Genomic DNA, 22,319 nt, shown 5'->3' with positions numbered 1-22,319 from the left:
TAAGCTATCATAAAATGACAATTCGGGCCTGCATTTTACACCGATCTCCTGCTTTTTGACCACCCATGAGGACTGCTGCATCCGTCGGGACGAGCGCCTTTTTTGTCCTCCACCAGTACAGCCGCTGCGAAGGAGTTGCCCCGTTGCAATATGCGTTTAACAAGCGCAAGTTTCAGCCGCTTTCCAGGGCTATATCACTACCATAGAAGCCGAGATTATCTCACAGGGTAAGACTTATCGTAGTTAACGCGTACCCTACTTTAATATTTATTGTCATAACGTACCTCTTCTCCGAGCCTCAGCTACAAAATGATCTGAGCCAGGCATTAATACCGTGACGGGAACGCGGCTGTAATGGAAGGCAGCCGGTAGCGGCACGTCGGGACAAGATGGAACTTCCTGGAACTCCCCCGCCTCGGTTTTATAATTTGCTGTGGTGTGGCAACAGCAGAACTGGCGAATGGCGTAGACCGGCAGACAAACACGGACAGGGTGTTGCGACGACAATTAGAACATTTTAAAAAAATTTCCTGAGCGAAGCGCCCCTCTGCTCGCGCTCAAACTTGCCACGAAGGTCGCAATTTGTGGTCTATTTTGTTTGATACCGGGAGCAACGATGGTACTTACCTGTGTATTCTAAAAATAAATAAAAACGATTTTCGCCTATGGGAAATTGGCGGCTGATTTGGACGTGCGAGCCAGCGCAAGTTCATGTTGGAACGACGGAACCTCCTGCAGAGTGAAACGCATGTTTGGGATTCATGTACGGAGCCAAATGGTGCAGCAGACGATCAGAAAATGCACCAAGAAATGAGCTAACAGACGATCAGAAAACCCGGTATTCAGGCTCGCACGTCCAAATCGCCGTCATTTTCCCATAGGCGAAAATCGTTTTTATTTATTTTCAGGATAGACAGGTAAGTACCGTCGTTGTTCCCGGCGCCAAATAGACCACAAAATGCGACCTTCGTGTGAAGTTTGAGCGCGAACAGAGCGGCGGTTCGTTCAGGAAAAATTTTTAAAGTGTTCCAATTACCGTCGCAACACACTGTACAAAAAAGCGGTCATGTGGAAGCACTAGTACCGCAGTTGTAGGAAACAAAAATAGGCACCCGTTGCCGCGTTACGGTTCGGTAGGAAAGAGTCTAACCATCGGGCCACGTCAAAAAGATGACTTACTCGTCGCGGCGATGCTTAATCTTTTCATTTCTGCCTACGCTATTATAATTTTCCTTTAGTGCACCGAAGTTTCACACGACGATAAGAACCAGCAATAGCAATTTTCATTGGCATTCTTATTGTTTACCTTTTTTCGGTCATAACGAAGCCCCGCCTCATTATAAAGAAAAACAGCTCCCAAAAGTCTCGTTACCTTGGCTGGGAGAACAACGTTTTTCGATTTACTCTGAACGTAACAATGACATGTTTCTTGTCATTTCGAGAGGCACTGGAAAGAGCAAAAATGAAAGGTTCGGATATTATTTGTAACAACTGTAGTCACCATTCCCTTAAGTGGATTATCCCGTTCGCTGGACCACCTCACTATGTTGCCGTCTCCCACAACCATTCACAGCCTGGCGTTGTGGCCTCCGGAAAGAAACGTTTTTCGGGAAGTTTCGCCCGCTCCGCTCCCCACCGTAGCAGGCCTATAATTCTTACTAGCTTCCAATCGATTCGAGTTGATTGCACTGCTGTTGCTTCCGACAGTGAGCTACCGACATAGCGCAATATCGAAGATCTCATACTGCTGCTTGCTTTTCGTGTTGACAGATGCAGTATCGTTCAGGACGACCGCTAGCGTGTGAAAAAAGAATGCGCGCGTTATTCCCACGCGCGGCATTTCCGAACCCGCTGAAGAGCGATGTGACTGGAAAATTGCACCTCGAAAACATACACTGTGGCGCAAAAGACCAGGCCCAGGAAAGGACGTACACCCGAGCGCTGTGGTTTTCCTCCAGAACAGCAAACCCATTCAATCTGCCATCCGCTCACGAAGCTCGAATTCCGCCAGTCTATTCGGGTGTTTTTCTTTTATTATTGCTATCTTTGGGCCGTAGTGAGTTGTTAGATGTCTTGCTTAGTTTTCCTTCACTTATTTCATTTTTTTACACGACTCGCTCAATTCTTGCCGACTATCGAACGTGGAATGAGTGATCCAACAGGAAACGACTGCATAGCATAAAAATGCTCCACTTCTTTATTGCCGTTGCGTGTCGCCACAGCGAGCCAGAAGCGCGAGCTCGGGTTGTTACCAGCAACCATGAAATGCCCGTACGAGGCGTTATTTGCCTAGCTCGTTCTCGGTTATAAAACAAATTCGCACGTAGATAGAAGGACAGACACAGAGCATCCGGACTAACACTCTTTTTACAACTGTTAGACAGTTGCGAGAGAAGCAGCCGTATTGTTCTCCTTTCGTTTCGGTACAGTTAAAGGCGTGTACGCGTGAGCAGGCAATGAAGCTAGTGGTGGATAGTGCATTGAGTCCAAAGTGAAATATGCGTGTAGAAAATAAAACAGAGCACTGACACGATTACCAGGGGGAATATTTGACCACCAATATGGCTCGCACTACTATGGAGTGTGTCAGGGAACAAACGCGTGTTAAGGACATATTAGTAGAAATTAAGAAGAAGAAATGGACGTGGGCAGCGCATTTAACGCGAAGGCAAGATAGCCGTTGGTCGTTAAGGGTAACAGAGTGGATCCCTAGTGTAAGGTCCACTTATGAGATTAGCGGCCAGGCGCCCGGGCTGCGCGTGAGAACCCGCCGCTCTGTCTAGCGACGTAGCACTGCCAACACTGCGCTGCAGCCGCCGCCAATTCGTCACGGCGTGCACGGGAGACGGATTGTCTGGCCCACCGCATACCACAAGGATAATCCCCCATTGAGAAAGCAGACAGCGACGCCGGATTCCAGGAACGTCTGCTTGACGCACGGGGGTGGTGGGACCGCCGGCGTCGGGACGAGCGCCGCACGAGTCTCCAGAGTCTCCATTGTTACCACGTCCCGGTCAGCATGACGCACAGTCGCGTCTTTCGCTCTCATCCCTCGGGGTCGTACGCGCCTGCTGGCTCGTGAGCGGTCCGTTGACCCGGAGATAGCGGCGCCTCATTGAATATTCCGTGGCGTGCTGAGTGACAACTGTCTACGTGAATTTCGGCACTCCCTTGCGCGTGTACGAACGCTACAGGGGCGTTCCCGAGAGAGGGTGATCTCGAGGTTTTATAAGGCCGAACTTGGCCGTTGGAAATCGTTCTTGTCTGAGCGCTGAGCTGGCAGTTCCCGGCGGGAACTGCCGTTAAAGCTGGGTTGGGATTTGTGAGCCCCCCAGTCGAGGTTAAGATCGCGTCGGAGGTTTAGGGTGCAGCGCCGTACCGGGCAACTAGGCGGATCTTGCGGCGAGACACGGTTTCGGCCGTTGTTTCTCGAGCGGTTTGTGTACGCTCCGAGAATAGGAGAGTTAGACGAAGTTGAGGAGCTTGTGATTTGTGCGCACTCGGAGCTAGCGTCTAGCTGAAGTTTGAAGTTTTTCTTTTTATTTCTCGTGTACCCAGTTTTCGTACGGTAAATAGCTGTACATAAACTCTTCGTTTCACTTAATCAACCCCAACGCCTTGAGTTCGTCAATTGGACCGCCGTCTCCAAGAACTTCAGCACCATCGCCCTGCCAGCTTCCTGCCAAATCAACCGGAGCCCGGGCGATTGGGCTCCTGATCGACACCGGACTTCGGGGAAACGATCTTTATTCCTAGGGAAGGCAGGTGTGGCAGGGGTCGGCAGAAAGATAGATTGGCAGATGAGATCAAGAAGTTTGCAGGGATACATTGGTCGCAGTTAGCAAAGGACCGGGTATGGGAAAGGCGTTTGCCCTGCAGTGGGCGTAGAGATTATTATTATTATTATTATTATTTGTTTCTTGCTATATGTTTCTTGTATTTTGTTTTTATGTAACTATCCGTGCGCGAGCACTCAGGCATCTGGCTGTTCCTGGGCACGTAAATAAACATGATTGATTGATTGATTATTATTATTGTGATGATGATGATTACGATGATGATGGTGGTGGAAGTGGTGGTGGTGGTGGTGACGACGACGACGGCGGCGGCGGCGGCGGCGGCTGCTCTGCGCATGGATCGTGCATGCGCCGAGCATGCACGATCCACGTAATTCGTGCGGGAAAGCCATAGATATGGCGTAGCAACACTGCTTTTTGTCAGCGCGCTGTATTACAGTGGATTGCCCACAGTTAGCGACGAGACTGGATCCCATACGCTTCCCGCAAATCAACATCCACTAAAACCAGGAAATGTGTAATTAGGGGAGCGTGGGGTGAATTTGGAGCTGTTGCAGACCCGTTCACGGCGTGCCTCCTGCTACCGGTAAACCTAGTAACTGTTTTTGAGCTTCACTTGCTACCTCCGGTACGTAATTCCCGCTCTCCCGTATTTGCGCTAACACGAGACGATCCTACAGAGTCGGCTGTGATAAATGATCCGACAAGAGCTCACCGGTAGCGCAGCTTTATTAAAACAGCGACGAGGTTTTCCCTCTGTGAGTTGGAGTGAAGGTAATGGTCTTCGTCTTGCTCTCTGTGAGTTGGAGTGAAGGCAATGGTCTTCGTCAAACTCCAGATGCAAGGTGAGTTTAGCAATTTAGCCACCTCGCAAAATGACGCCAGACTTGCCTGCCACTGCCTTTGCCGTTACAGTGTGGCCGAGGGATGGCTGCAGTACGGTTTTGGCGAGTTTGCAAGTTGAATTAGAAGAAAGCAAAATATTCCGCTCCCGCGGGTCTCAAAAAATCGTTTTCGAACTCGGAGCAATTTCAGCCAACTCCAAAAGGAGAATGAAAAAATGGCTTACTCAGCTATGGAAACGACAAAAGCATGTACGTCTGTAGCTTATATTGGCTGCAAAGAGCCGGTTTTTGTTACTGAAATAAAGGTCTGCTCTCTGCCGGCGAGCGTAGATCCCCCAGAAGGAGAATCGATTTCGTCTGCGTTTGACGTCACGCAATGCAATTTGCTTTCCTCCTCCCAAGGAACGGAGGAAGTGAATTGGTGTTTCTCTTTCACACAGAGACACACACTCACAGAAGGGTGTCGATGGCCTCCCCTGAATAGTTCAAATTCTCACCAGCTATTGCCGAGGCTGCAATTTATGCGGGTCGACGGAAGTTAGCTGGTTATAAAAATTGCTTAAAACTAAACAACACAAAGGAAGAGCGCTTGTCCCGTCGTTCTTCCTTTGTGTCTCACTGTCCGATTCGCGCCCTATTTTTAAATAATAATGCACCAACTTGCCCGACAGCTGTGTTTAATAAAACTGAACACGTTCGATTTTTTAAGCGAAAGTTTTCTTACTGGGACCGATGGCGTCCTGTAAGAAAACTAATGCATTTCTCCATAGACAGGTTGGTCGACCAAAAAGCTCTGATAAAGTCTCTGGACATATGGCGCGTGCATGAAGCAGGGCTTCCATTACGTCAAACCAGTTACTTAAGAATTGCAAAAAAGGAACGTTTCTACATAAGACAATACACGCTACGCGCACCCATCACGAAGAGGGAGTACGATAAAAATTACACCACCTTCCCGTAGGGGCACCCTGAGTAGTATGTATGCGAAGCAGCCATGGGGTCGACTGAAGTTCCCATTAGTTTTCAGTTCGTCGTTTCCGTTGACGCTCAGCTTCGCGTGCCTTCGTTGTATCAGTAGCTTCTTGGTGTAGTTTGAATGAGTGAAGGACATAAGGCGCGTTCGTAGCACAAGCTCCCGTCTCAGTTTGTAGCGCAGTGGGAAGAGCGCCACGTACCTCCCGTTGCGGCCAGAGAGTCGTGGGATCGAAACCGGGCGCCGCCTAACTATTTCTTTTCATAGTCAGCCCCGTCAGCCCAAACGCTGACGGGGCTGAAGAGACGCGCATGCGCAGTAGAGTGCGTACGGCGGACAACGACAACGAGGGAGGGAGGGACACAGCCCCGAGCATGAGATGCTTCGCATCTAATATACCCCTGTCTCATAAACCACGTATCGGTATACATTTCGATCGTTCGTAGAGACGTTTACTGAATGTGCAAGAAATCGTTGCGTGGGTTCGTTCTCCGTTTGCGATTTGGGTCTTTGAAGGTTCGAAGATCGAGAGGACGTACTTTTCGCAAAGGTTGAACGCACTTCTAGCAAAGGCTCTGTTTCTACTTTAAGCTTTACTTTTCATGCACTTTTGATGTGAGAAAGCTTTCGCGCTTCTTTCAACTTTCTTTAGGAAGGAATGGTAAAGTTTTTTTTGTTTGTTTCAGTCAGGTAGCTAAAGGGGCTATGCAGACAAAATACAGGTTTGGTTTATTCAAAAAATTTCCTCGTTAGAATCATACTGACACCGTTTTTAACGCTCAAATAAGCTACAAAATTAGGAAGAAAAAGGAATGGCCATGCGACCCACTAGCTCATTTAACGCAGCAGAACCTATGATGTCATATGTGCCAACTCTGCGATTGGCGGAGGCCGGCAGAAGCAAACGCAAATTAGCAGGGCTTACAAGCTTCCCGAACGAGCTATTTGCGCTTACACTTAGGCCACATTCGTTTTTCATCAGTAAGAACAAAAGGCCGGGAGGGGGGGGGGTAAACAGTGGAAGTTGGAAATTACGAAAGAACACGTAAACACAGAAGTACCGATGCGCACTGTTGTTGGTACACCGTGCACTATGCTGCTTTAGCTGCACAGCACTACATTGGACACAGCACTTTAGCTGCACAGACTACATTGGGCGATTGGCGACGGTGTCTTACGTGACCTTATTTGTCGAGCGAACACCATGTTTCACGAAACGATTATTTTCTACCTTAACAAAAACAAACCAGGTACAAATACGGTGAAAAACAGACAGAAAACGGTCCGCCTTGGTATGGTGGCGCCATCTAGGTTGACTAACGCTAAATAAGGATCCCCAGCACATATATGTCATTGCAGGCGTCACAAAAACATACGATTTGGAGGGATAATCAAAATTTTAACTTAAATTCATTAATTTGTCAGTGAGTACAGCATCGGTTCCCTCCGGGAAAGAGCTGGGGGCACTAAAAACAAGAAATATTTTAAATAAAACAAACTTGTATTTTGTCTGCATGGCCCCTTTAAGGCTTCCGAGAGAATCTCTAGGAACGTGTACGAGCAGTTTATTTTTTGTCATTGTTCGTAGGTGCTTTTCGCGGTTGACCCGAAACAAAAACCAACACTGCATGACTCGTGCTTTAAGCCTAACATGTAAGCTGCATCAAGTAGATTTAGTGCCGTAATGGTGTTCTTTACTGAACCGATGTATTATCATACTGAATCTTTGGGCCATGCGCGACCATCGTGCCGCACTATCGGTATTTCGCTATTAAACCTATTGGCAGATACATACATTTGCATTATAGTGCTTATGTCTTGGTCGAGAGAGAGAGAGAGAGATAAAGAGAGAGGGAGGGATCCTGTAATGAGGACAAAGGGTTCAGCCTTGCACGATGTTGAACTTGTTACTTCGGGCAGCTGTTGCGATTTTCATGAGCATTAAGTGTAAAACGGAGCTGAAAAATTGTCCATGAAAGTGCGCATACAAGTCATATAATATTGGACCTCTTATTTTATTCCTGTTTAAAGGCACTCTGCAACACTTCCAATAGACGCTTTCACTCTTTCCATCGTGCCTGGAAGCATTGTGAAAGCTATAGTTATCGTTAGCACGAAGCGGCACTGAGTGATTTGCTCGTCGCAGCTTTTGTGGCTACTTTTTTTAGTGGCTATCGAGTGCGTTTATTGCTGCAACTGAACGAAAGTTGGCCAATAACAACTACACCACTGTAATGACGTCATTAGAGCGCTCGAAGCACGCCAAGACCGGGAACGAGAAAATTTTCTTGTGCGACTTTCTAACTTATCTGATCGGCAAAGAGCCGACATTTCTAACTGTAGTACTTTGCGACCTTCTAATCTAAGTAGTGGATGTGTTGGAAGACCACGTTCTGCAAGCATTTAGAATTTTTAAAAAAAAGCTGAGAAAAGTGCTGCAGGTCCCTCTAAGCCCCCCAAAAAAACCAATTAAAGCAAGCTGTCGCAAAAATGTAAACACGGCGACTTCTGAGGCGGAATTCCGAGGTGTGTTCGTTTTAAAAATGTCCATTTAGTGTCCGTTTGAAGACGTATCGTTGCATTTACCGGGTTTGCAGTTTCTAATGTACGTGTCCCACTCTACAGAAATTGAAAACCCGCCTTGCTTGCGCTGCGTCACATTTAATTTCGACCAATCAGGCCTGGTGAGAAATGAACAACTTAAAATGAACATGAAACAGACAACACTGCGAATCCCGGCCCTGCTCTACCACTCCTCGCAACCTATCCGAACCTTCTCGGAGCGTTGAGGGGACCGAAATTGCGCTTTCCATTGCGTTGTTTTGAGTGGTGACTGTCAGGCTCATAGACATTTTTAAATAGAAGAAGCTGTAAACTAGACTAGTTTATATAATACCCGAAAGCCAAATAAATGCACAGTGAAGTAGGGTAGCTAAAGAACACCGGGGAACTAATACACACTGGAGAACGGTGATAAAGCGGTATAGAATACGGTAAAGAGTTCAAGCAAAGGAGGAACAGTCAAAGTCCGGGAATGAAGGGCGAGGGAAAAGTATGGCAATGAAAAGTCCACAATATGTGTTCGCTGTTGGAACATAGTTGCCGTATATCTCGCGTCCCACAGGCGCAGTCGTGGTGTTTCGGTTTTGAAAGGTCCAGGTGGCGTGTGGAGGCCGCGGGTGTAGGGCGCGCACCGAGCTCCCGTTGCACAGTCGTGGCGAACGCGGCTCTCTTGGGCGGCGCTGTCTCCTACCGACGTTCGGACACCCGACTCGCTTGCCGAGAAGACCTCCTGGAGGTTGCGGTCGTGGAGGACCCCTTGGGGCCCAGCACGGGTCCGGTCGCCCGACCGCCGAGCACACCGGTCGCGCTCCACACACCGACTTCCTTCTCACTCGGTGTTCTTCACGGGATCGCTTTTCCTTCCGGCCCCTGTCGCTGGAAGCTGCTTATTTGTTGTTGTTGTTCCTCTTCTAGTGACACATACCCATGTGGGGGATTGGCCAAGAAACGGGGTAGCTTTTTGGCGCTAAAACGCCCACTTCACGGCCCTATATAATCAGCCTGTAGGAATTTGCCAGCTCCCGGCGTGAGCTCGTGCTCCTACCTCGAGCGTTTTGCGCCGTAGCTTTTGATGATGATGATGGGGCTCTTGGGGTGTTAGTAACGTACCCCACAGCGCGCGTCTTGTTTATGGCCGTTGTCTTCTTTTTATCGGCTCTTCGTTTTTGTCGTTGCGCTTTCTTCGCATGACCGTGACCCGTTTTTCTGTCGCAAACCGCTGCGTTGCTGCCAATTGTTTCGCAGAACATTTCTTTGAACCTATTTTGACCGTTTCCAATTCTTTAGAAAATCACTGGCAAGCCCCAGCACAATGTCATCTGGCACTTCAAAAGGAGGGCACGCCTGCATCCCGGCAGCGTATATGCGTTTCCTAGTCAGTACAGCCAGCCGTCACCTGAGCTTGCTTATGGGGGTTATATCACCGCATAGACGTACCTAAAGCATACAAAACCACCCGAACTGAAATAAATAACAGCCAAAGCGGACCTGCAATGGGTAAAAACCACGGTGTAGAAAAATATTCGACTCAAATAGCCGAAACCGACCTAAAAGGGGAAAACCTGCAAAAACGTAGAAGAAGCAGTAGCTGAAACCGACCAAAAGGCTACTAAAATACCCGAAATACCATTTTTAATGCATACAAATGTCATAAATAGATTATATGCGTGATAACAAATGTTAATATTCAAATATGACAAACTCTTAAAAATAAAAAAAACGGTAACGGGATTTGAACCCGGGTTAGAATGTTTGCTTCGCAGGAGCGGAAATACTACATTACGAGACCAAGCTGTCCTGAACGATTAGATTGAGGGCCACATGCACGTGGACATAGCTTCAAATATGCCCCTAGATGGCGCCATGCGTCGCTTGGCTGTGCTGACTAGGAAACGCCTATATAGGCATCGCGGCATGCTGGCAAGTGAATACGCAGTTAGGTACGCATACTCGTGAAAACAATAAACACTGCTGTTAACTGTTGTCACCGCTAAACGCTTTCTTCCCGCAATTAAAAAGTCTCAAACAGCACACAGTCGGTATTACTTGATCTTTTGCACAAAGGCATTGTCATATCCAGTGAGCTCCGTCCGAGGAGCTACTATTACAAGTTGGAAGCTTTTGTGCTGTACATACGAGCAAAATTAAGCCACTTTAAGAGGTACAAATCTGGCGTCGTTTAGATGAAAATTAAATACGGGGACCTTGTTTAACGAAGCCGAGGAAAATCTTTCTGACTGACACAGGTGTAACCTGTTAGTTAGCCCTAGAAAAATTGGTAAACAACCACCTTAAAGAGATGCCACCTAGAGCGACAACTATTGACGCGTTTGTAGAAGCTGGTCAAAAAACTGTTGCTAGTGTTGTAACCGAACCAGTAGATAACTCTAGGTGATTGTAGAGAGTATCCGTTATGTACAATTTCGGAGACATAGGAACCATTTAGGAATACTTTTCGAGGACGATATTTTGTACGGTACCTCCTTGAGTAGGGACATAAAGATCAAAGAAAACAGGCCTCAGCATCGCCATTATGTCTGTGTATGTGGGTATTTTGGTGAAGCAGATGACCTTTCAGTTATATCAGTACGTTATTAGATGTAAAGCATCTCTTTCTCTCGGCTCCGTCGTCCGGCGTCCGTCGTCCATCCATCCGCCGGCCCAGGAATACACCGGCAACACTGCCGCTCCAGGTGCCCTTTAAGGATCTCGTGCCGGCCCAGGAAGACACCGGCAACACTGTCGCTCCAGCATCTCATGGTCGGGGCTATGTCCCTCCCTTGTTGTGGCGCCGTCCACACCCCCTTTGCGCTTGCTCGGCTCATCTCGGGCCGGCCCAGGAAGACACCGGTAACACTGTCACTCCAGGAGCCATTAAAGGGTAAGACACCACCGGGCGTTCAGCAAGCCGAGCATGCGGAGTGGGGGTGTGGACGGCGCAACAACGACAAGGGAGGCCCCGTCGCATCTAATAAAATTACACCATCTTCCCGTAGGGGAACCCTGAGTAGTATGCGAAACAGCCATGGGCTCAACGCAATTTCCCATTTCGTAGTTCCGGTAAGTGAAAACTGTGGTAGTTACCATGGAAACAAAACTGTAAATATAACGGTAGCTACGTACCTCAACCTAACGGAAACGACGAACTTAAAACTAATGGGCACTTGAATCGACCCCATGGCTGCTTTGCATACTACTCAGGGTTCCACTACGGGAAGATGGTGTAATTTTTTGGCGTCGCCAGCTTTCGTCAATCCCCATGTAGATATGTGTTTTACGTCATGTATGCGTCGCTTTCTGTGTGGAACAGAATCGGTGTGTATTCTTGGTGCGGTTATTTTCAGTCGCGGCGAACTCTGCAAACAATAATGAATTTTTTCTTTCGCCTCCTGGAAAAAACTGGAATGCGAAGCCTGCAACTATGACTTGTTATCCTGCGACGACTCGTGGCCAAGTGGGTATGACTGCCGCCTTCATACCAGAGGGGTTTGGGCTTGACCCAAAACTGCCGAACTGGCGCAAGCATTTTGTTTTTGAAGGGGATAGCCTTTTTTCGGCTATTTAAACACAATTCCTGCCTGCCTGCCTGCCCACCGTCCGTTTGTCTGTCTGTCTGTCTGTCTGTCTGTCTGTCTGTCTGTCTGTCTGTCTGTCTGTCTGTCTGTCTGTCTGTCTGTTACTCGATTCAGCCACCTGGCCAAAAGACAAAATATTTTTGTAAGAGACGTTTATATGCCCAAAATACTTCTAAAGTGCTAAATCTGGTAGCATGCTTCATTTTTGTCCGCATTGCTTAGCAAAAAAGAAAACATTAGGCATACAGTCGATTCCGAATAATTCGAATTCGCTTAATCCGGATTGTCTGTTAATTGCAAGTGAAATAAGAGTCCCGTCAGCTCTGCATACAGTCTTATGGGGGAAAACATTCTAGGTAATTGGAAGGTAAAAGTCTAAAGGATCACTTATTTAGACGTTTTTTTTTTTTCAATCTAGAGCATGGAGGAGATCGGAATGTTTGAAAAATTTCTTATTCTTAAAGTGTAAAAGCAGCTTTGTGCTCTGCACAAGTAGTATCGCCGCCATCTCAATTTACCACAGCGTCTCCGCTCATGAGTCGACAAGGTTTAGCATTCAAGCACAGCAAACACGGCGCAAGCAGCTCGTTCACATCTTTTCCTCCGTATTTTTCCTGCTGTGGATTTTTTCTGCACACAACAACGCAGAAGAAGCACTCAGGCGCATTTACAGTCTGCAGAATGTACTATCCGTGGCAAACCTCTGCAAGCAAAAGCAAACGGCAATTACTACTTTTTTGTTGAGCTTTCAAGCTAATAAAATCACCATTTTTCTTCTTTGTGGTTAATTGGAAGTTTGTTTAATTCGATGCTTCGTACCGTCCCCGTGAACTTCGTATTAACGGGAGTTGACTGTATTTGAAGCACCCGCGTTTTGCTGCTGAGGCGTTGTGCTGCTGAGCACAAGGGTGCAGGTTCGACCACGGTCTCGCTGGCTACTTTTCTGGTGGAGGCGAAATGCGAAAACGTCTGCGTGTTGAGATTTCGGCGCACGTTAAAGATCCCAAGGGGGTCAAAATTAGTCCGGAGCGCTTCACTAAGGCGCGCCTCATAGACCAAAGCCTGCATCTGTATTTAAAGCATAACATCAACAGATAACCCTGCCAGAACAGCTGTTTTAATTAAAAATAGACGTGGGCGTAATTTTTGCGGCCGCAAACACAAAGAAAACACGTTAAGGACAATATTTTAACCACGAAATACAAACGAGGTTCACGCTTAAGCCTGGAGCTTGTGTTTCTAGCGCCAAGCCAAACAGTAACAAAGGTCCCAACAGGCGGCGAGATAGCCGTACGAACGGGGGAAAATTGAATTGAATTCCACAAACGTGTATTGCGTTTCATCATAGGAGGACACAGACAGGAAAGGAACAGCGATAGAGGTGGGCGGGACAGAGACCAGTAGCAGCTATACGCGGCAGTGCCTGCAGAAGACTACCGTCTTTCGACGACATTTGCAGCGATGCGAGCAGGTACACAGCCAAAGGCAGAAATTTTGGTATGTCTGTATGTCTGTCTGTCTGTGACTCGATTCAGCCATCCGGCCGAAGTGAAACAGAAAGTGCGCAATAGTCTTATATACCCAGAGCCAAATTTAAACGTCTAAGTCCGGTGTCAATGTTCCTACCTGTCAACATTGTTGAACAAGAACAAGACATTACGCAAGTATAAGGCAGCAAATCAATACAAAAGTGATATTTCCAGTGTTCCTTTGTTAAAAATTCATGGATACTTGGTTTTTGCGATAGCAAACGAAATACTACATCAACTTCAGAAAACCGTCGCCGACTGTTGCCCGCGCTCCAGCTGGAATGTAAGAAATCATGCGGCAACAGCAACGAAAGGTTCCACTAGATATTTTCCACGTTCCGTTTGGAACGCTCGTGGAGTGGGACAACGTGGATGGATAAACGTTGCAGTAGGGTGCCTCGATTCACGCGCGTCCCCGCCATGAAGCAGCACTGGCATCGAGGCACCCGACTTGGAGCATCGGAACGCGGTAAATTTAAGTTGACTCGAGCAAACCTCTAGAGGAAATAGACCGGAGAGGAACACCATTAGAGATGACCGGGAAACATAAGGGAGATATTTACTTGGCAGATTTCACTAGTCGACTATCGTCTTTCGTCAACATTTGCAGCTAAAGGAGCAGATACGCGGCCTTTTTCACATGAGTGCTTGACCGTACGGCTATAATTATTAGTAGGTATATCAAAATAAGCAGTTTGCGGCTGCCGCAGTAAAGTGAAATCAGCGAGCAAAAGAATCTTATACAATGTCCGCACACCGAAAGCTCAGCCACTGCGCCGTAACTCCGATATACACAACCCCTAACAAATGAAGTTTGAAGGTGGCACGTGGAACAATATGTTTTAAGTGTGCTGGTACAGATTTTGTTGTAATAAGCATATGAATATGCATTAACAGGGCAGGGAATAAATCCACTAGGTAATATTGACTTCTGGCCGCTGTGACGCTTAGCAAATTTGAACATGAATTCGTGGTTGAGCTTGAGCTTAGGTTGAGGTGAGCCTCATAGTTGCAAGTGACACTTTCTGTTTGAGGTGAGGCTGCCTTACCTACCTCAAGGTCACTGGGGCCCTTAAGTTAGTCAGTAGGAATTTAAGGTGTAGAAAAGGTCGAACCTCGTGAATCCTGGTTCGCAAATGCGCCTTACCCACGCAAACAGCAAAGGCACAGCCGTACACGGGTTAAGAAGGCCCCTTTTAGTCATCCTCTCTTCTTCGTAGCGCCCGGACGACCTGAGACCAACCAAACAAGCTGAGGTGAAGTAAGAATACTGTAATTTGGAATGTGGAATCAGAACTCGTTGGAGAAAAAAAAACTGAGTTTAGGAATGAGATTAAAATTAACACAGTTCCACTCAACGTGAAAGCTGTCCAAGAGCGGGTCAGGGATTCGCCGCAGGGGACGTGGCGCCCCCTCTTGACTAGCTTCAGTATCAGCTTGGTGTTGGTACCGAAAGTAATCTAGAGAGGGCACCGCATCCCCTGAAAATGCTTACAAAGACGCGTTGAATTGAATTTTCCATAATTTGGGGTAATTGATGCGTTCAGTCATGGTGTTTTTTTTATATTATCGTGTACTTATTTGAGGCCTAATAATGGCAGCCTCAGTGCAAAGGCGCAACGTAATCCTCTGAAGCGCAATGAGATAGACATCAGCTTAGTAACGCTAGAGACCCAGGTTCAACCCCGACCAGGGAGAGCGGTTATCTTTTCGAAGCCTGTGTTTGGGAGCGCGACGTCGTGACTACGGTGGCTAGATACTGTGACCCCGGATGAGCCTTGATGATAAGTAGTGCCATGAAATTTCTACGAACTCAAAAGAGAGAGAGAAACAACATCTTTATTTCCGGCAAGTTGTGACGCGGCCTAAACGTCACGAACTCAAAAGAAATTCGCGGGAAAACAAGGGTTTCAAATGACGTGGGTCGGGCTTGTTGCACGAGGCCTCTTTCCTACTGTCGACATAAAAAAGCTGATGTTGACTATGAATTGAGAAGCCGGCACATTTTTCAGAAAATATGCGTTTATAAAACCGCCATAACTGCCGCGGGTTCTTGTTTTCTCGTTTCGGTTCTCGTAAATTTTATGTGCCCATCAACTAATGAACTTTTTCTCGACGTCGAGGTTTAAAGCAAACACACAGATTTGTTCGAAATTACTCCCTTGCATTTTGCTTGCGTGCGTGCATGTTTTTGTTTCACCCGCACGACACGGCAGTTATGTCGCATTGAGATTTGCTGCACGGAAGAGCAACATACGCTTCCGCCCACTTCGACCCGTGCTTGGCGGCGTGGTGCGCTTCCGAGACAGCGCCATGCAGAAAAGGCCGCGAAGCAAACGACCCATTAGCTGCAGCCGGTGCTGCTTTGCATACCGGCGGTCACGGGAGACGCCCGATTGGCTAAATTGCCGACAGAAAGACCTTGTGGAAGCCTGCAGACTGTTGCTAGCTGCTCAGTTTTTTTTTTTTTTCTGGGAAGGGTATGAAATGTATTCCCCAGATAGGGATCCACGAGAACTGTAACCTATGGAGTAAAAATTTCATTTACTTAACAGACACAAAAATAATTTCCGCCGCTTGCACTAGTGGTACAAGTCTGGAGAAACAGGGGAGCTTGGGGCCACCCTAGTTTCCTATGGCTTTGCTAAGTTTTCCTAGGTTTTGCTAGGCTTTGCTGAGTTATTTTTTTAGGTTTTTCGATGTTCTTCCTAGGCTAGGCTAAGTGTTGAGGGGTGAGGCCAAGTTTAGCCGGATTGTACGAGGCCGCTTCTGTCGGTACCCCTCACTGACAGCAGATCACACGGGGGGGCGGGAAAGAAGCTAGGCCTACCCCAAGTTTCACGGTTTCTACAAGCTTCCACCACTAGTACAAGTTGCGCCAATTTCTTCTTGCGTTTTAGTAGTCCAAGAAAGACTATCACCTTTAAAATGGTATAGTAAGAACTGCGCATACGCATATGCCCCTTGTGCTTACACTCGAGCAGGTGCGGAAGCCGGCTTCAGTGCTATAAGATGATTCTTTCTGCGGTGGTGCAGCCTTTATCGGCGGCGTAGTTTTTTTCTGAGTATTTCTTTTTTAACACGAACGTGTTTTAATCCGGGATCCACAAAGATTTCACTGGCGTAATATCCGTCACGGAAATGACGCCAGTACAACGAAGCAAGCGGACTGTAAAAGGTGCACCCCTGCACAAGTGGGCTTTTTGCGGGAAAGCACCTTTAGTACTAAAGAGTACGTATCACTTTGGGTTGTTCGTTTTCGGGTTTTATATTTTAGCGCGAAAGTGTTTTATGCCGGCATACACCAAGATTTCCCTGACGTCATATCCGTCACGGAAATGACGCCAGTACGCCTTTGCCGAAGCGACCCACGTGCAGGACGTCGCTCGCCAAGCACATCCACAAGAAAGCCGCCGCCGATTCGCAAATCTTGCTCAGCTGCAGATTTCGCTGCACATCTCACTTTCGTGTTTCACCCATTCCTATGACAGAGGAATCAAGCACAGTTTTTTGTACCGCCAGCAGACCAAGCTCAAGCTTAAATAGGGCTCCGCTGTTAAAGGACAAATAAATTACTTTGTTGGATTCTATAAAAGTTGTATACGCTTATCGCGGCCAAAAATAAGTAAGAGCGAAAACGAATCGACAAGTATAATTGCGCACAATTTAGTTGCATATTATGCCCTCTTGCCTGCCCCTGCGGTAATCTACTTTTATTGCAGTTTTTTTTTGCCAGAACTAAAGCTTAACGCCCCGAAGTTACACCTGTAGTATATGGTTTGCTATGGCATGTAGCCTTGAACACATGTAGACCAACCACGCTATTTAAGGTGCATAAAAGTATGTACGTTTTCTGCAGGCTCTTCGCTACCGCAAAACAAAATAAGTGAGGTTCAAACCAGCAACGTCGCGTATAGCAGTAGAACAAGTTATTGCGCTATTTTCCTGACACAAACCAGGTGAAATTGCATAACGTCGCAGTGGAAAAAGGGAGGGCTACAGAACGGGTCCGCACTTAAGAAAACACTGATATTTGAAAAACTTGTCTCGACCAGCCTTGTATATATCAACCAAAAGCAGCGCAATTTATTTTGTCGTAATCCTAATCATAAAACTCCAAACTTAACCTGTAACGTTGTTAACACTGTTATTGTTTGCTGTGCCCCATCGGCGCATTTTTGGTGTTTGCAGCAATTGTTTTTTTTTTTTCTTCTGGAATATGAAGCAAAAAATTGTGTTTGTTACTTCATGTAGCCATAAAGCAATGCCCTCAGACCGGTCATTCCGTTCATTTGGCAAGCAAAATATACAACCCCACTTTTTTTGTCATTTTCGTCTACGTATCTCCCATAAAACTTGGTACGTATTCTTGAATCAATGCATTCGTACTCACAAAATAAATTCAACAAATATTCTACTCGGTTTTAGAGAAATATGTGCATTTTATGCTTTTCCTGATTTTTATTACTAAGACAACTTCCGCTTTGTTTTTTTTTTTTTTTTTTTCATAATATACAGAACGATGATCTAATCCTGAACGAAGACCGGCATAATAAGTAAGTTGGGACAAAGCAAATGCAGCACGTACCTAAAACTTCCGATTCAATCTGAGCGTACTCTGGCACGTTGTTCCCCTCCTCGATTCTCACGTCGCACGTGACATCGCTACCGTTCCGTCTTCGCACCCCATTCAGCACCAGCACTCACCGTAGCGACTGTCGAACGAGTCTCCCCCGAAGAGATAGCTGATCTCGGACGGACCTCGTGACAGCGGCGGGGCCCGGCCCTGGGTGGGCTCCATGTCCTCGCGGCTGCGGGACAGACACTATATCCCTCACACGCAAGCAGCAGCACCGCGATCGAGCGACTTCGCCGCGCGACAAGGGCCACCAGACAGGCCGGCGCGGCGGCGTTCCTCGGCACGCCGGCCGGCGCGCGCACGCCAGAGATCGCGCGGACCGACCACCGGTGCGTGCGTGTTCTGGGCGCCGGCGGTAAGTCCGTTCGGATGATTAACGAAAACCCAGGTGGGGAAGGGAAGCTGGCGAGCCTCGCATCGATTCGGGAAGTTGTCGTCGCGGCGCTGTGCAGGCCTCCGTCTTCGTCGGGACCGGGTGGGCGCGAGAGGTCACCTCCGTGGTGGCGGTGGCAAGTGCACGCAGTCGCGCCGTCAACGCTCGCCCCTTCGCGGCCAATGCGCATGCGGTGGCCCCACCTGGAAGGCTCCTCTGGCGGTTCACGACGCGTCGCGAGACGCGGCGGGCGTGGGCGCGCTCGGAAAAGGGGAGGCACGCCGGGAGGATGGGGAGAGAGGAGAAGGCAACGACGACGGTGCCGTCCCTACCGTGCCGTCGCGTCCCCCGCTGGGAGAAACGACCGCGGCGCGCGATCCCGGGGAGGGAAAGCGAAACCAGGGAATTCCTGAGCGGGTGGGCGTGAAGATGATACTGCTGTCTCTTGTGCCCTTTTTTTCCCTTTCTCTTGACTTGCGCAAGAAGTCGATATAACGCGCCGTCGTTCTGGGTGACTGTGCTTTGAGCAAAAAGTGCCAGGCGGTAATGCCAGATTTTGGATATCGTTTTCTTTACGAGATTGTGCGAAAGGCAGTGCGCTTGCGCGAAAGGCGGAGATCAAAGCTCCCTCGCGCGTGATCAAATAGCAGTGTTAGATAAAGAGGCTTAGGAAGAGAAAGACGAATGGTGTTTGGAGCCGGCTACACTTGCGTTTAGCCAAATATGCAAAATAACGGCACAGACGAGCGCGACAAAGTCAAGGCTCTATGAAGTTTTCGATTCTTCAGGTGCGCCACTCCTTGAACGGAGAGCAGAATGTCATAATCATATAGCACATTTACAAACAAAAAATATGACGACTTTCCTAGTTTCTTTCGTAGTTAATTTTCTGCGTGTTTTAGTGAAACTACTTAACATTAATAAACCGAAAACCGTCGCCCTACAAAATAATTAATACTGGGTCTGTCGGATCGCCTCTAAACGAACATGTCAACAATTTCTGCCAAGTTTTTAGCCCTGTTAAAATATTTCGAGACCAAATACAGTTCTCTCACTTACTTTCTTTTACCCTAAAGATATTCTCGCTTATTAGACGCTGCTGTCATTATTAATGACTCGGCGAGGAAAGAAACACGCCAGCTGTCTGGTTTTTAATACGACACCAAATTATTTCGAACCTGTGGCACGTCTTTTTTCCCCTAGATCTACAGGCGCGGCCACTGTTACGGGTAACACGGAGCCCATGGCCGCGCTCCGGGGACCAGGCGTGGCAAAGTTGGAGGAACCGTAGCAGACGACGGGCAGCTATGTCCGCCTTTGGCACTGATTGCGCATGTGCCGCAAGATTCCCACGGCGCCCGTCGTGGCGCTCCGGGGAGCGCGGCCGCCCGCTGCCGTGTTACCTTTAACAGTGGCCGCGCCTGTATACTCTCCAAAATTCATGTGTCTCAGCTTTGCCACAGCGCACTTGAATGATCAATCACAGCATTCAGGAAAGGAAATTTAACCTCTTAAAAAGAGCCCGACCTACCATTAGACTAAATAGAATTTATGCCCGCGTTGTGACAGAAAACAATTCAAAATTTCTTACTGCATTCCGGTATTATACAGCGTGCACCGTGTTTTTCGGCATTAAGCTTTCGCCGTTATTGCCGCTTCGATCTTCATAGTTGGGCATTCGACTACGCTGACGGGATGCAGACGCCGGGTTTTCCGGTCTTTTCAGTGGCGAAACCCCTTAGAAGCTGAGACTGTTGCGTCTCCTGTCGTCGTCCTCGCAATCGTCGTCTCATGTAGTCACGGTACTAAAACACCGGGAAACTCGTTTACGCCTCGCGCTAGAACATAACGCGTACTAGAAAACACCAGGACACTCGTGTACGCCTCGCACTGGAGCGCTTCGTAACGCATACTAAAAAAACACCGGGACAATCTCTTACGCCTCGCGCTAGAAAGCTTCGTGCTTCGAGGACAAGAGACTTCTACAGCAAAACTCTATACCTCTACCCCCCAACTGTTTCATTTCCATTGGAAACAACGCCAAGGCACCAAGAATACACCTGTACACTGCGTGCTTCGCCCCTCCCCAGGTTTCACGTTAGTGGAGATGGCCCAAGATAAATTATGATCTATTGCACTCTGTGAAGGCGGATGACCAAAGAAGCTTTTTAGCACGGGACATTGAAGTGACACAAAATGGAAGCAGAAATTTTCCATGGTTGAACCGGGTTAAACGATATTGGTTGAGCGATAGCTTGGATTTCGCGCCGAGAGCGTGCAGTGAACGCGTACATAATGGCATCACTAGACAAACACAGACGCTGCTCGCTGCATTAGGCGTTGTAGGCGCGGATGCGCAGTGTACTTGGATAGAGCTTGCGCCTCTTTGTATCATTTTCTTATGGCTGGCGTCCTTACTCTTTTTCCCTATCCCCACTTCCATGCCCCTTTCCTTGGTACGGACGCGTGATTAGACCATTTCACTGTGCAACTGCAGGAGTTGCTGGCTTGAACTTGGCTTAGCTTGAAGGTGAGATCGGCGCTACGAGGAACAAGCCGTTTTCTAGTTTGATCTGAAAGAAAGAAAGAAAGAAAGAAAGAAAGAAAGAAAGAAAGAAAGAAAGAAAGAAAGAAAGAAAGAAAAAAAGAAAGAAAGAAAGAAAGAAAGAAAGAAAGAAAGAAGCCGCTAATGGGCTATGCCTTAGCCCATGGCGGCTTGACCCATGCCTTAGTGGATGGCTACGACACACCTTATAGCCTAGGAGCCTGAGAAAGAAAGCATAAGAAAGAAAGAAAGAAAGAAAGAAAGAAAGAAAGAAAGAAAGAAAGAAAGAAAGAAAGAAAGAAAGAAAGAAAGAAAGAAGTTATTTCGTCCTGCGGGATCAGGTATTGGGGGTGTAGGAGGCCCAGAAGGCCGTTGCGACCGCCAGCATGAGCAGAAAACTTCATCCTACAATGGTGGTTTTTATTTACACGCCCTCACAAGGTATTTCTGGAGCACGTTACCCCGCGGTAACCTTTCTCCGAAAAAAAGAAACAGCTGTGCAAAACTGCTTCGTGGGTCCGAGCAAACTAAGGAGTTTGCTCAGTGCAAATAGCAAGTGCTCAGTTCGAGCACTTGGTGTTTGCACTTGTAATACAAACTAGCTCGAAGAAGTCTGTTGCAAGAACAGTCAAATCACAACACTTTCAAGAGGGCTTCCAGAGGAGAAAAGACGCGGCATTGTGTCCCGTCTCTTCTTGAAAAGGCATCTTTGCCCCACTGTCTGATTTGAGGTATGAACTAACTAGCTTAGCGAAATGCTTTCCAGGTTTCAAATGCTACCTCAAAGCAAACCGACCAAACAATGGTACTTCCTGTCATGTAAATTTTTCAGGCATCACTTTCGACTTCTTCCTTCATTTCGGCGGGCAGTGTTTTTTCTCTTTTCAGCGGACGTGCTCGCGCAAAAACGCGTCTTAGTAAGCACGGGCTTTCTAGGGCATGCCGAACAGTGTCGGCCATGCCCGGCCTTTTCCCCTGCTCCGCGGTCGCCCACTATCTTCAGGCTATCCAGACCTTAGGGGCCCGGGGTTTCCATGAATAGGGGTTTTAGCGCACATTCGTGTATCGCAGTTTTAGCGCACGTTAAAGATCCCCACGTGGTCAAATAAACCCGGAGCCCACCACTATACGGTGCTCCTCACAGCCTAACTGTAGCTTTGTAGAATGCAACACTCCGATTTGAAAGGAAAAAAAAATATCATACTTGTATTTTTTTACCGTATAAACTGGGATCAACCGCAGACATTAACCCTCTTCTGTGGACTTGCCGAGGTCTCCAACGTTCCCGACAGAAAGTACTAAATAGTGTGGGACTCAAGCCAGGCCGGCCGCCCGTACAGACGCTGGCTCTTTGTGCCGTATCACAGGAGCCTTTTAGACTTCCTCGGAGAAAACTTCCTGTTTGCGTACATTTAGACTCACTCGCACCCACCGTTTTATGCTGCGGAGCAAACTTTCGCTTTAAAAAAAAGAGCTGCAGA

General features: G+C 47.7%; 1 protein-coding gene across 2 annotated transcripts in view; it reads right to left on the bottom strand.

The window, feature by feature from the left end:
- LOC144174533 (solute carrier family 35 member F3-like) overlaps nt 1-22,319 on the bottom strand; it is a 352,239-nt gene that overhangs the window by 89,627 nt on the left and 240,293 nt on the right. Inside the window, exon 1 of one of the 2 annotated variants that reach the window (XM_077703286.1) lies at nt 17,989-18,439. The exons of the other annotated variant lie outside the window; for it this stretch is intronic. Within the exon in view, the coding sequence (XP_077559412.1) occupies nt 17,989-18,082 (94 nt within the window). The 5' untranslated portion in view covers nt 18,083-18,439. Of the gene's footprint in view, nt 1-17,988; nt 18,440-22,319 lie in introns of those variants that run through there. 2 annotated transcript variants of the gene reach the window in all.

Source organism: Haemaphysalis longicornis, unplaced genomic scaffold (assembly GCF_048455015.1).
Source record: "Haemaphysalis longicornis isolate Haplotype H1 unplaced genomic scaffold, Haemaphysalis longicornis Haplotype H1 scaffold_3, whole genome shotgun sequence".
Taxonomy (NCBI): domain Eukaryota; kingdom Metazoa; phylum Arthropoda; class Arachnida; order Ixodida; family Ixodidae; genus Haemaphysalis; species Haemaphysalis longicornis.
This window is presented reverse-complemented; position numbering and strand designations above follow the sequence as displayed.